The sequence below is a fragment of the Lepidochelys olivacea genome (genome assembly GCF_965140295.1).
Source record: "Lepidochelys olivacea isolate rLepOli2 genome assembly, chromosome: 4".
NCBI classification, from domain to species: domain Eukaryota; kingdom Metazoa; phylum Chordata; order Testudines; family Cheloniidae; genus Lepidochelys; species Lepidochelys olivacea.
The window spans coordinates 45,128,598-45,141,360 of record NC_140414.1 but is presented as its reverse complement, the minus strand read 5'-3'; the positions used below and the strand labels follow the sequence as shown (position 1 = coordinate 45,141,360).

At 37.4% G+C, this 12,763-nt stretch overlaps 1 protein-coding gene across 1 annotated transcript in view; it reads right to left on the bottom strand.

Moving 5' to 3' along the window:
• The window catches only part of USP53 (ubiquitin specific peptidase 53), a 63,173-nt gene that overhangs the window by 16,279 nt on the left and 34,131 nt on the right, over positions 1-12,763 (bottom strand). The window contains exons 7-14 of the mRNA XM_084627047.1: positions 12,616-12,721; positions 11,615-11,761; positions 10,676-10,825; positions 9,978-10,149; positions 8,461-8,610; positions 6,037-6,183; positions 4,992-5,718; positions 1,315-1,391 (exon numbers count right to left, since the gene is read on the bottom strand). Of these exons, the coding sequence (XP_084483173.1) occupies positions 1,315-1,391; positions 4,992-5,718; positions 6,037-6,183; positions 8,461-8,610; positions 9,978-10,149; positions 10,676-10,825; positions 11,615-11,761; positions 12,616-12,721 (1,676 nt within the window). The remainder of the gene's footprint in view (positions 1-1,314; positions 1,392-4,991; positions 5,719-6,036; positions 6,184-8,460; positions 8,611-9,977; positions 10,150-10,675; positions 10,826-11,614; positions 11,762-12,615; positions 12,722-12,763) is intronic.

Here is a 12,763-nt window from a genome sequence, read left to right as displayed (position 1 = left end):
AACATTTAAATCTATAAAAAGTGAAAAGCTCAAAATTATTAAAAAAAGTTGAATTCTGCCATGCCTATGTATAGCATACATAAGGAAGGATAAGTTGTTTGTGTGACCTAGTGATTAGAGCACTGCACTGAGACTCAGGAGACCTGGGATCTATTTCCAGCTCTGCCACTGGTCTGCAGGGTGACCTTCTACAAGTCACTTCCACTCTCTGTACCTTAGTTTCCCCCATCTATAAAAAAAGTGCTTGGAGATCTACCAATGGAAAGCACTGTATGAGAGCTAAGTAAACTGTAGAAACAAAGGCAGTCTAATTCAGCATGCTGAAAGACATGGGTAACCAAAAAATTGCACTAGCGCACTGCAATCTGAATTAGGTAACAGTCAACTCAGCTTTACAATGAAACATGATTTAAGTGATAATTCAAGGATTCAACAAATATCAGTTAACTAACAGAGAGGATCTTCTAATACATGGGTACGTGACAGTCTGATGAGCCTCATGACCAGATTGGGGTCATAGGGTCTCCCAAGCTTTTCTCTGTTGCAGCAAAGGGTAAACAGTATGGAGAAGACAAGAACTACTGTTCCAACACACTTGAGTGGTTGGTTGGTTGTTTTTAAAATCACTTGGTGTGGTTTCTTAACAAATGAGGCTGCCTAATAAAGGAGCTCTCTCATACAGATTTATTAAAAGTTGTAAGTGTTCCTAGAACATGTAACATGGTTACCGAAATACCAAACAGCATCAGTTTAGCCTGGGTTACCAAGTTGTGATGTGAAAAACTCAAAATTATTAAGATTAGTCAGAACACTGAGTAATGGAACAGTATTTGAAGAATAAATCAAAATATCAGTATTCATTGTGGAGAAAGAGAGCCAGCTTGCCACCAGGAAGACAGGAGAAGGCTACAAACACATAGGATATGTACAGAATGGAAGCAATGCATCTCTCCATGGGAAAATGGTGGCCCAGTGGGACATATTCCCAGTACTATATAGATTCTGTTCAGATTCACCCCTATACAAATTAACTTCACGTGAACTTGCCCATTTTGCCAATGCAAATCTAAGACTTGGTCATCTAATATTAAGCAGCAACAGTTGGCATAGTAAGAGAAGGAGAAATTCACTTTTATTGGGTTGTCAACTCTGCAAATTTGAACTACCAGTAACTATGCAAAGTCTATCTGGAACCTTTCAACTTTTTACACAGTATTAAAATTTAGTAATTGTTAAAATAGCAATTTTGGACAACAGCACATCTAGAGTTTCTTTAGAAAACTTTGTAGTAAATATGCAAGTTAAAATTCTCACCATCAAAATAATTTCTGTTCTGCTGGGAGGTAGACTGCAACACACTTTCAGCATATTTGATCGACAGATTCTGGTCACTGAAAAATAAAATAGACCTTGTAGTTTAAAATTTAAACATTAGTGCACAATTACAGTTGCCCGTATATGTAAGTGTACACACAAAGAACTGCATGTATTATAGTATAAAACATTAGTTTGGCTATAAAAACATTAATTTAGGACCTAATCCTCTCCTTACAAAATTTACAAGTCTTACGGTTTAAGCAGTATACTCTGCAGGTGAGCAGAATATCTATAGTTGGTTCTCAAAGTTATCAGTGATTGAAAAATGATGTGCTGGATGTGAAAGGTGACTGACAACTTACATTAGTTGGGAACAAAAATTACTTGAAACTTGTCCTTAATGAAGGCCTGGGAAAAGGCAGGATATAGTTTTGAAAATTTCCCCTTAAATGATAAATATTCCAAAGCATAAATGGGAGTTAGGTGCCCAATTCCCATTTTGCCTTTAAAAATCTTCCTCTCAGTTACCAGAGTGAGAAAAAGACACCTTTTAAAGAAAGGACAAGCTCTCAACTCCAAATATTGATGAAATTTCCAAATGGGCACATGCAAAAAAATGTGGTCTTAAATATTTAACTTTTCAATTCCTCCTCTCCAGAAAGTTTTTATATTATATACAAACATACATACACAAGCACACAGACACACAAAATTTTATAGAGTAGTAGCTGTGTTAGTCTGTATCAGCAAAAGCGAGGAGTCCGGTGGGTTTTAGCCCACGAAAGCTTATGCCCAAATAAATGTGTTGATCTCTAAGGTGCCACAAGGATGACTCATTGTATTTACACAATTTTATGTTATTGCCATTTTCTTCAAAGTTTTTTTTAATTTTACCATGCAGTTAGAACCTTCCTTATGCACTAAAACTTAGTTTAATACCTTCAAGGCAGAAAAACATTACCATGTCAAAGTTAGATTGTCTGAAACAAGCAAATTGGTCAAATACAATCAAATGTGGTGTTACAGAGCCAGAATTACATTCCCACCCCCCTGCCCCTATGTAAGCCTTAATGGAAAAATAGCACTTCATTTTGATTTGAGCATCCTGAAAGATTGCAATAATACATACTATTGATTCAGCTTCAAAGATGAATCTTGTAAAAGTACATGAACATCCAGCTACAAAGAGTAGAAGAGTTACTCTTCCTCCCTCTCTCCCACAATTGTCAATTGCTCAACAGACTAATAATCTAAAACTCTTTTCAGCGCTGTACAAGCTATAGAAGGAAAAAACAGCTCTGCCCCAAAGGACTTTTAACCAATATAAGGGAAAATAATGGATCAGACAGAATCTGTGGACCAGATAACATCAAAACTCAAAGCAATTAAACTGGAAGTTTGCTTAATTTATGTTTAAATATTACCACCTACTGTAATGTTCTTCTTTAGAAATCTTTAAAGAAAAAGTCTGTTTTGAAGAGAGATCTCAGTGAAGAGAAGAATGGTCTTATGTTGGGCTATAGACTGTTTTATTATGCACTTTTCAGATTTACATTATTAGATCTGTGCTTATGCTGTGGTAAACAATGGATAGATTTACCATGGCAGTTGCCACACAAAAACTTTGGTAAAACTCATCCTCAAAATACTACTTCTGGCAGAAATTTTCAGCAAGGGTACTTGGCTTTGGAATTTGCTTCCTTCCTTATTTCAGAATATGGAAATTTTCAGGTCATGCTGTAAGACCCATCTGTTTACCTCTTGGGGAAGAAGGGGGTTGATTGTGCAGAGTGAACAATTAATGGGACCATAATCTGGGGAAATATTGCATGTCATTTTCCTTGAATGAAATATGGGCCCAAGTGAATGTTCCATGTCACTTTTACATAAAACTATTCCAGAAAAACCATTAAAATAAGTATGGCTTAATTTTTGTCATTCTTGACACAGGAGAAATGGATTTTATGATTTTTCATTCCAAAAGAGTTATATTTTGACAGATATTTACCATCACATCCACCTAGATACAAACAACTGAAAATATATCAAAGTGTTACAAGTTTAAACCCTAAAATGTTTGGGGGTTAACACAGCAGAGCCTTGTGCTGACCACTAACCACTGACCAGCTAAAATATTTTTTAAAAGCATAAAACCTGTTTACACTAGGCATAACACATTTTAAACACAACCTATTTTCCTAGTCTAGACATGCATTTACTCATTAACATCTTGTTTGTATCAATATTAAAACTGAACGAGGAGTACTTGTGGCACCTTAGAGACTAACATTAATTTGAGCATAAGCTTTTGTGGGCTAAAACCCACTTCATCACATGCATGCAGTGGAAAATACAGTAGGAAGATATATATACACACCTACACACACACACCATGAAAAAATGGGTGTTGCCATACCCACTATAACAAGAGTGATCAGTAGGAGAGAAAAAAACGTTTTGTAGTGATAATCAGGATTGCCCATTTCCAACAGTTGACAAGAAGGTGTGAGTAACAGTAGGGGGAAAAATAAGCATGGGGAAATAGTTTTACTTTGTGTAATGGGTCATAAAAGTAAAACTTTTGTCTGTCAGGGTGTGAAAAAACACTTCCGACTGACAGAAGTTTTACCAATAAAAAGCACCATTGTGGGCAGTGCTTTGTCAGCAGGAAACACTTTCCCACCAACAAAGTTACCGCCCCTCATTGGGGGTGGTTTTATTTTGTTGGCAGGAGAGCTCTCTCCTGCCAACAAAGAGTGGCTATACAGCGTATCTTACAGCGGCACTGCTGTAACAGCACAGCTGTGCCACTGTAAGGCACACAGTGTAGACATAGCATTGGAAAAGTACATATAAAAAATGGTATAAGCAACTTGCCACTGAAATTCAGTTATTTATCTGCAGTATTTCTACTACCAAAAATAGTCATTGGCTAGGAAAGTAAGGACCATTTTAAGTGGCAGAGCTTGGTGCTTTTAAAAAACCCCACCATGGTTCAGAGGAAGAGAAAATTTGGATTCCTAGCAGGTAGAACCCACTACTCAAGGTCTTCAGTATTAGAGAGCCATGAAAATAAGCTGTTGAAGGTTTATATCATCTAATGTTCATTGTTTCAGTATATTACAGTTTGCAAGAAGTTTAACAAACAGTGCTTAGGATTTGTTGAACTGGTGTGTTATAAGCTCTTTGAGGCACAGATTTATTTGGCGCACTTTACCCACTGAACTGCAAGATGTACATCTAAAGTTCTATATAAATTAAATGTTTCATTCTAGATTACATGCAACAGTGCTTTCACACCATTCTCACCGATTTGTCCATCAGCCTTCTCATAAATTCTACTCGCTAAGGTACATGTAAGGGCTGCAGAATTGGTCCAAGTCTCATAAGAATTAATGAGAGTTTTGAATGGTGAAAATGTTGGGCCATGGTGATTATACAGAATTCATAATTAGTCTAAGAGTTTATTTGACTTTGCACTGGTTTCCTACACAACCTCCCCCATTCTCTAGGGCCCAATTCCAGCCTTTCCTAGTTTTCCACAACTGTTTCCTACAATAAAAGATGGAACGTTTCAGACAGTTAACTTTACCCACAATCCAGAAAACACCATATGGCACTAAAACAATTCACACTTGGTTAAGACTCTTATTTAGAGTATTTGTTAGCATTACCTGCAGGAAAGAGTTTCTTTAATACCCTTGATGTCCAGTGGGCTAGTTCCTTCAACAATAGGCGAATCCAGATTGGCAGATTCATTGCTGATATGATCACTACTTTCATATCCAGACTCAGTCCTTTGCATCTGCCAACTGTCAGCATGGATTTTTCTCTCTGTAAATCCTTTAATTTTCTCAGTATTTCCTTTTCCTTCTGAATCCAAGGAACTCCGACTTCCTGTCTCCTGTTTTGTTTCGTCTTCATAAATAGTCATTAACCCTTTCTGGGTTTGGTTCTCTTTTGGCCAATTGTTAAAGCTCTGCTCCTTTTCATGTTTAGGTTTACTGCTTGGACTTGCCTTATGCTGTGGGCTATGCTGCTTCTTCTCAGTCTCACGGAAAATGCTGTCCACATTTAGTGTCTCTCGCATAGGTTTCCAACCTCTGTTTCTGCTTCTGCTGATACTTCCTTTGTCCCTAGAATCTTGGCTGCTGTCTGTATCATAGCCAGTGGCACTGTCAGCTCTAGCCCTGCTCATCATTTTCTCCCCAGCAGGAAAAATGTCTCTTTTATTTGACCCTAAGACCTGGGCAGCAGGCCTGGGTTGGTTTGGTACTCTTTCATGGTTGTAAGGTCTTCTTCCCTGGCTACCATATAGGCGCTGATCAGTGTAGTGTGTAAATCCATTTCCAGCAGGAGGTGATCCGGACTTAAAATGAGAGCGGTCTTCCCCTATTAGATCTTGTAAAATGAAAGAGAGAAAGAGAGAGAAAGAGCTGTATTGAAGTTCTCCTTCAAGTACATTCTTTTCATAAAAATCTTCCCTGTCTGACGTTGTGCATAAGACAGCTATTTATTCCTGCTATGCCATCACAATTTAAAGAAAAAAACAAAGCCACCTCGAATGGCACAAATTTTAAAAACATCTGTAAGAGTGGAGACTTTAATCTTGGGATTTTTTTTCTTTAACTCAAGTAGCAAATTTAGCACATATCAATTTGTCTAGATTAAAAATGTTATTTTAGCCATTTGTTTCTAAAGTTTGATTTTTAAATGTACCTCTTTGTCTCCCAGAGTCTCTTCTTGGTCCTCTATCTGCAGCTTTTCTTAGGTAGGATGAAAAGTTTCTCATATCAACTGCCTTCTGGGCACACTCTTTGGAGATGTCCTTTAATTTGTCCTTCTGATCACTGTGCCCTAACTTAACTGCAAAAATATTATTGCATCTTATCTAAATAGCCATGGCAAAAAGCATGTATAATTATTCTTACTATACCTTCACTTTCAAGTTAATGTTAATAGAATTACTTAAAAAAAAAAAAGACCACATAACCACCTTTTATCTACCTCAGATTTTAAAAATCCCAGACAGTCTGCACATAGCAAAATCCATTAAGGTTAATACAATAATATATAAAACTTACCTTAAAGGGATCCTTACAAATATAAAGTTATAAATTTGACAAAATATGTACATTAACTGCGCTTCATATAATCAAGATTTAATTTTAGCTATTGAACATACAGTAACTCCTCACTTAAAGTCGTCCTGATTAACGTTGTTTCATTGTTACTTTGCTGATCAGAGAACATGCTTGTTTAAAGTTGTGCAACGCTCCCTTATAATGTCGTTTGACAGCCACTTGCTTTGTCCACTGCTTGCAGGAAGAGAAGCCCGTTGGAGCTAGCTGGTGGGGGCTTGGAACCAGGGTGGACCGGCAGCCCCCTATCAGCTCCCTTAAGTTCCCTGTGCGGCAGCCACCCAGCAGGCTATCTATTGCCAGCGGTTCAGCTGTCCCTCCCCCGACTGCCATGTGCTGCTCCTGCCCTCTGCCTTGGAGCTGCTCCCCGGAGCCTCCTGCTTGCTGTGCAGGGGGGAAGGTGGGGGCTAATGTCAGGGAGTCCCTCTCCCCCCTGCGCCACGTTTACCCCATTTCCATAGAGCGGGGTTGTGGGGGGTGAGAAGATACGACAGGGCTCAGGACGGTGGTAGCTTCCTGGCAACAGCTTCTGTCTCAACTTGCTGATCTATTTAGAGTGGGGTCAGCATACTTAAAGGGGCAATGCACATCCATCTCTCTCTCTCACAGTGTGTCTCTCTGTCTTTGTCTGCCATGCTGCCTCCCCTCCCTCCATTCATGCTGCCTTGTAGAGTGTGAGGCTTCCTTAACGAGTTAACCCTTGAGGGCTCAGCTGATTGCTAGTTTATCATTTAGCAGTAAGGCATTCCCTGGGAAATATCCCACCCTCTGACTTCACCACCTCAACCAAGCTTCAGAATCATCATTGCTGTGTACCAGTATTAAATAGTTTGTTTAAAACTTTATATTATATACAATATACACATACACACAGAGTATAATATAGCCTTTGTCTGGTGAAAAAAAATTTCCCTGGAACCTAACCCTGCCTATTTACATTAATTCTTATGGGGAAATTGGATTCGCTTAACATCGTTTTGCTTTAAGTTGCATTTTTCAGGAATATAACTACAACGTTAAGCGAGAAGTTACTGTATTTGATCTGAATGAAAATCAACCTTTAGGGCTCATACTAAAACAAAGCAGAGAGTTAATACTTATTACTGCATCAAAAGCAAAGCTTTGTTTTTGAGAATATAGTAGAGTTTCAAGTAAATAATCTGTAATCTGTTTTATTTAAATTGATATTTCCCAGTCAGTGAGCAGTCTCCAATTTTGGGTCACCCTGGGTTCCAAGTGAGTTAATAGCAAGTTGAACGTCTTAAAAATTTACAATGAAAGAAAAAAGTACTTTAGCCATCAAGTCTGGTTTCAAATCGTAAGAAAAAAGTAATTTTAGCTAACATCTAGACACTAGGAGACAGGTGGGGTAATTAACAGAGAAAAGAAATAAATCTCTTAATTAAGCAGAACCAGTTTCTCTTGGTTAGGTCCTTCATTCCTTCTCTCTTACTGGTCTTTAAGGTGTAAACCACATTGGCAACCCAATAAAGGGAGGCGGGGGTGTGGAAGTGAGGGCAAGTTGTGCCCTTCCTGCATCAGCATCACTCAACTGTGATATCCTGATAGGAGTATTTTGTAGTTTGTCAACTTGAAAATCTGATTTACACAAAAATGGACTGATGTTTTAACAAATATAGCAGAAACCCACCATAAAAAGGAAGTGACTATTGCCACTTATGCTTTCCAAACATATGACAAGGAAAGATCAAATAAAAAGCAAAGAATTATATTAAATAACTACATCCCAATATTATTACAATAGTGGATTTTTAGTGGGGCAGGAGGGCAGTGGAGACTTATGTGTATGTATAGTCATATGGTGGCTAAGTTCAAATATAGTTTTTCACGTCATTTAATCATTCTCCATGGTAGGTGGACTGAAAGTTCAGTATCAATGATGTAACTATTTCAGAACAAGCTTTGCAGCTTAAGAAAATGGATCTAAAGTAACAGTGCTGTGACAAAAGTTAGCAAACTACATATTTAAGAAGGTACTTACCTGGCCCCCTACCACCACTTGCTTGAATAGGGCTTCTACTGAATGCTGAATTGTCTGTCTGAAATTTTTTAATGCCCTTCTGACTAGCACATTCTCCAAATCCATTCTCTTTTGTGAGATCTGACTTTGGAATGGATGACTTCTCAAATCCTACAACATTAAACATAATTAATCTTCAGAAATGAAATTCTTGCTCATTTAGATCTTTACCACATTTATTTTTAATTCCAAGAATTAGAAAGTTTAGTTTTGGATCACTAAGTTTTACTTAATAGTTTACTTAATAGTTTGTGGCATACAAGAAGATTTTTGTAATATGTTACATATTATGCAATTTGCCAAAAATAAATATGGGGATGGCATTCAATTCTGATTTTCTTCCTTGAGATGGCCACCATCAGGCAACAGTGCACAAAGTGAATGGGAACAGGCCAAATCCAATTTTCCTTTCGTCATCACTTTCAAATTTTATAACACAGATAGGACCACTAGAAAACAACAGCCAAACACTACAGAGTTGAAGGGCTAGATTCTGACCAGGCACAGAGACTACACTGCCCTTCCATAATGAATCCCTAAATAAGATGTTTCCTGCAACCTCAAGGCTTCAAGGTTATGAACTGTTATCACTTGCTCACAGTTTTTCCTCAAAACATTTTTTCAGTTTTATCCTATTTTGGGGGTATCAAAAAAACCAATACAAATATACCGTCACCCATCTACTCTCATGCAGACAAACATGCCATGACTACATATTCAATACTGTTTACCAAATAAATACAATTAGTTATACTATTTAGTCACAAACAAAACAGAACCCCACACAATAGAAAAATCAAAGTTCTCTCTTTCTCGGTTAAGTGAGATCACTTAGGTCAACATAAGACCATAACAGCAGCCATACTGGGTCAGACCAATGGCCATCTAGACTAGTATCCTGTCTTCCGACAGTGGCCAATGCCAGGTGCTTCAGAGGGAATGAACAGAACAGGTAATCATCAAGTGATCCATCCCCTGTCGCCCATTCCCAGCTTCTGCCATACAAAGGCTAGGGACACTTCAGAGCATGGTTTTACATCCCTGCCCATCCTGGATGATAGCCATTGATGGACCTATCCTCCATGAGGTTATCTAGTTCTTTTTTAAACCCCATTATAGTCTTGGCCTTCACAACATCCTCCAGCAAGGAGTTCTGCAGGTTGACTGTACCAACTTAGAGAAGTAAGTTTTACTATATTCTTCCAATGTGTAATTTTAGTTTTTTAGCCATGTGAATTTTTACAGTTAAAGAACGTTTCTAGTTAGGAATCCTTTAACTGTGTGTCAATCTACATTTTTACATTTGCAACAAAACATTATTTTTGATAGTTCTAATGTTAAGTATACACACACCAAATGCTATCAGGACATTTAGATAATTATTGATAAAGGCACTTAAGATCAGGACAGCTAATCAATTACCCCCCAGATATTGGTCATATTCTATTAAAAATGGTATTAGTCAAAACTTTTATTACCCAAGTCATCTCCATGTCCTGCAGCTGCTTTGTAATGAGACCAGTGAATGATATGCTTAGGAGCATCTTCCGTTGATACAGCTGTACCATCTGGGTTAGCATAAAATAGCAGCAATGGCTGAAAGTGACATCGAATGCACTTGGAGACCACATCTTTCCATTTTGTTCCAACCTAATAAGAAAATGCCCATATTTTTGCAAATATAAAACTAATTGGTACTTAAAACCCAAATTTCAGCATATCTTTATAAAACAAAGACATTTTACATGAATTGAATGTCTGATCCTGAAAACACAGAACAACTGCAGCTGTACTATTCATTTTAAATGTATGCAAGTTAGGGCAGAAAAGCAAACATTTGCATATGAGTCAGCATAGTAAACATCAACACATTACAGATACCAGCCAGAGTTTATCATATTCATTACTTATTAAACCTATATTTTTAAGAAAAATCGCACTAACATCTACTATCCAATTATTGCACATTTTAAGAACAGTGAAGTTCATTTTTTTTTATAACACTTAAAACTGACTTGTCAAACTACTTTTCATGAAAATGAGGACATTTGTTTGCATTTTAAGTCTGGTGTCAAAAGAATAAGTTCTGTTTTAATGCAGAAAAAATATTTGGGGCGCAACGTACCATTAAAAAAATAAAGGTCATTAAATCTAGCAGCAATAATACAAAGCCTACCTCTTTCACATTTGCATCATCGAACAGCACCCACTTGCAACTCTTCGTATGAAAGGCAAAGGCACAGTAATGTCGACTCGTGTAGCAAATCATACCCACAAGAAAAAGTTCACTATTTTTGGCCTGTTCATCTGTAACCCTATAGAACAGCTGTAAAAATGATTATGTATAGATTAAAGAAAAAGCGTGTCTGAGATTGTAAAGTTAGATTAAGTCAAGGCTGCATGCATGTCTTCTTGTGTGTCTATCTGCATTATGACAGGAGTTACATGAGCATGTAATTTCTAAAGTATCCCTGCCTCATTCTGTGTACAAGATGACTGATGCTCAGAGAACTAATCCATTGTGTGATGGACAAGTATGTTTTTAGGACTTTTGCTTCATTTGCTGCAGAAATTTGAAGGTATACAGTGAATGAGGTGAAGACTGCAGGAAAAGAAAGGATGGTCTCATGGTTAAAGCAGTTGAATGTCACCATAGAGAACTGATACTTTGGAATCACTTAAACCAAGTTTTCTACAAGTGGCCACTCACTAGGTGTTCATTTTCTGGGTACTCAATGTCGATTAGACCTGTGCCTTGAACATATAAAACACTATAAAAATGCTATGAAGTCTGAAAATCAGGCCCTAGCCATCTCAAGTTAGCAGACACTTGACAATTTTGCCATTACTCTCGATGCTTCAGTTCCCCAACCATAAAATGGGGTTATCATCACTTTACCACAGATGTGTTGTGAAGATTAATATAATATTAGTTCACACAAAATATACTCCCTGATCTATTTTTTAAAATGTTAATTGTAATTCCAAAGTTAGGTATATATCAACTTATTTTAAGAGGAAAAAAAAAAAGATACGAGGAAAGGCATGAACATGATGCATCAGCTGTTGGGACTGAAATTTTAAAAACAAGATAGATTAGTTTTAATTCAGATACCCCAGGAAGATAAAGTTGTGTTGCCAGATTCCGCATGACATCTTCTGTCAGGTCAGAATGTTCCGAATCCCAGACTAAACCAATTGTCACAATCTCAGGGCAGTTCATGAGAACACGACGGATTTTTATTTTTTGACCACAGTTACTCTAGAAGAAAAAAAAGTGACACACAAAAGAGTGAACATGCCAACAACTTAGAAAATGAGAAAGTTATTGGATGACCAGAGTAAAAATAAAGAAGTTCCACACTTCTTTCCTAGCCTCAAGTTTAAATTTATTACCTCTAAATTGTCAGTAGCAACCATGAAGACATGTAATCGCATACTGTTATAAAATATTGGACACACATCCTGATCATGTCATCTTCAATGTTAGCTAGGCTTCATTCCCCCCAACCGCTTATGGCAAACTTATGAGATGGAGGACACTGACTTTATTATTATTTTCTTCTCTTTGATCACTGTTTAGTATTTTTCTGGAATATTTCTCTATGGCCCTGAAACAAACAGTACTAGAACACAAAGGCAGACAATTATATGAGAGAGAGAGACAGAGTGAGAGGAAGGCAGGCATAAGCAAGAAAGAGGAGACTTGAGATGAACCAAATGGAAGACAGTCTGTTTTATCAAGCCATACCACTACCAAAAACCAGCCTAAAGGAAACTGCATTTAGTCAGCATTTATCATTCAGGTTCATCAAGTACAGCCATGTAAGTAAGTGAAGAGCTTCAACTAACAAAACATGGACTTAAGTACCTCATTTTCACAATGGCCATTTGTGTGTCAACAATTTTGTATGTGCAAACCCTCATACACAGATGATAGCTGCATGCATAGGTAAGTACTGAAACTGTCGCTCAAAGAGTAGATAAAGCGTTTGCATGTTTAAAGTTGAGCTGCACTCAAATGCAGTTCAAAATATTACTGAATCTGAATCCTAGGAAATTATTTCCTGTGTCTAAACCACAGAAATGTAAGAATTGTTTATTCTGTCTACTTACAGGGCACTTCCTGAAGTCATCAGTAGTATTTGCTGCCTGTAGCAATTCTGCAAACATTTCTGGCTTGAGACGCTCATGCCTTTCCATCATTCTGTCAACTTCATTGCTGTAAACATGAAATAAAAACACATTTCATTAGAAATCATTC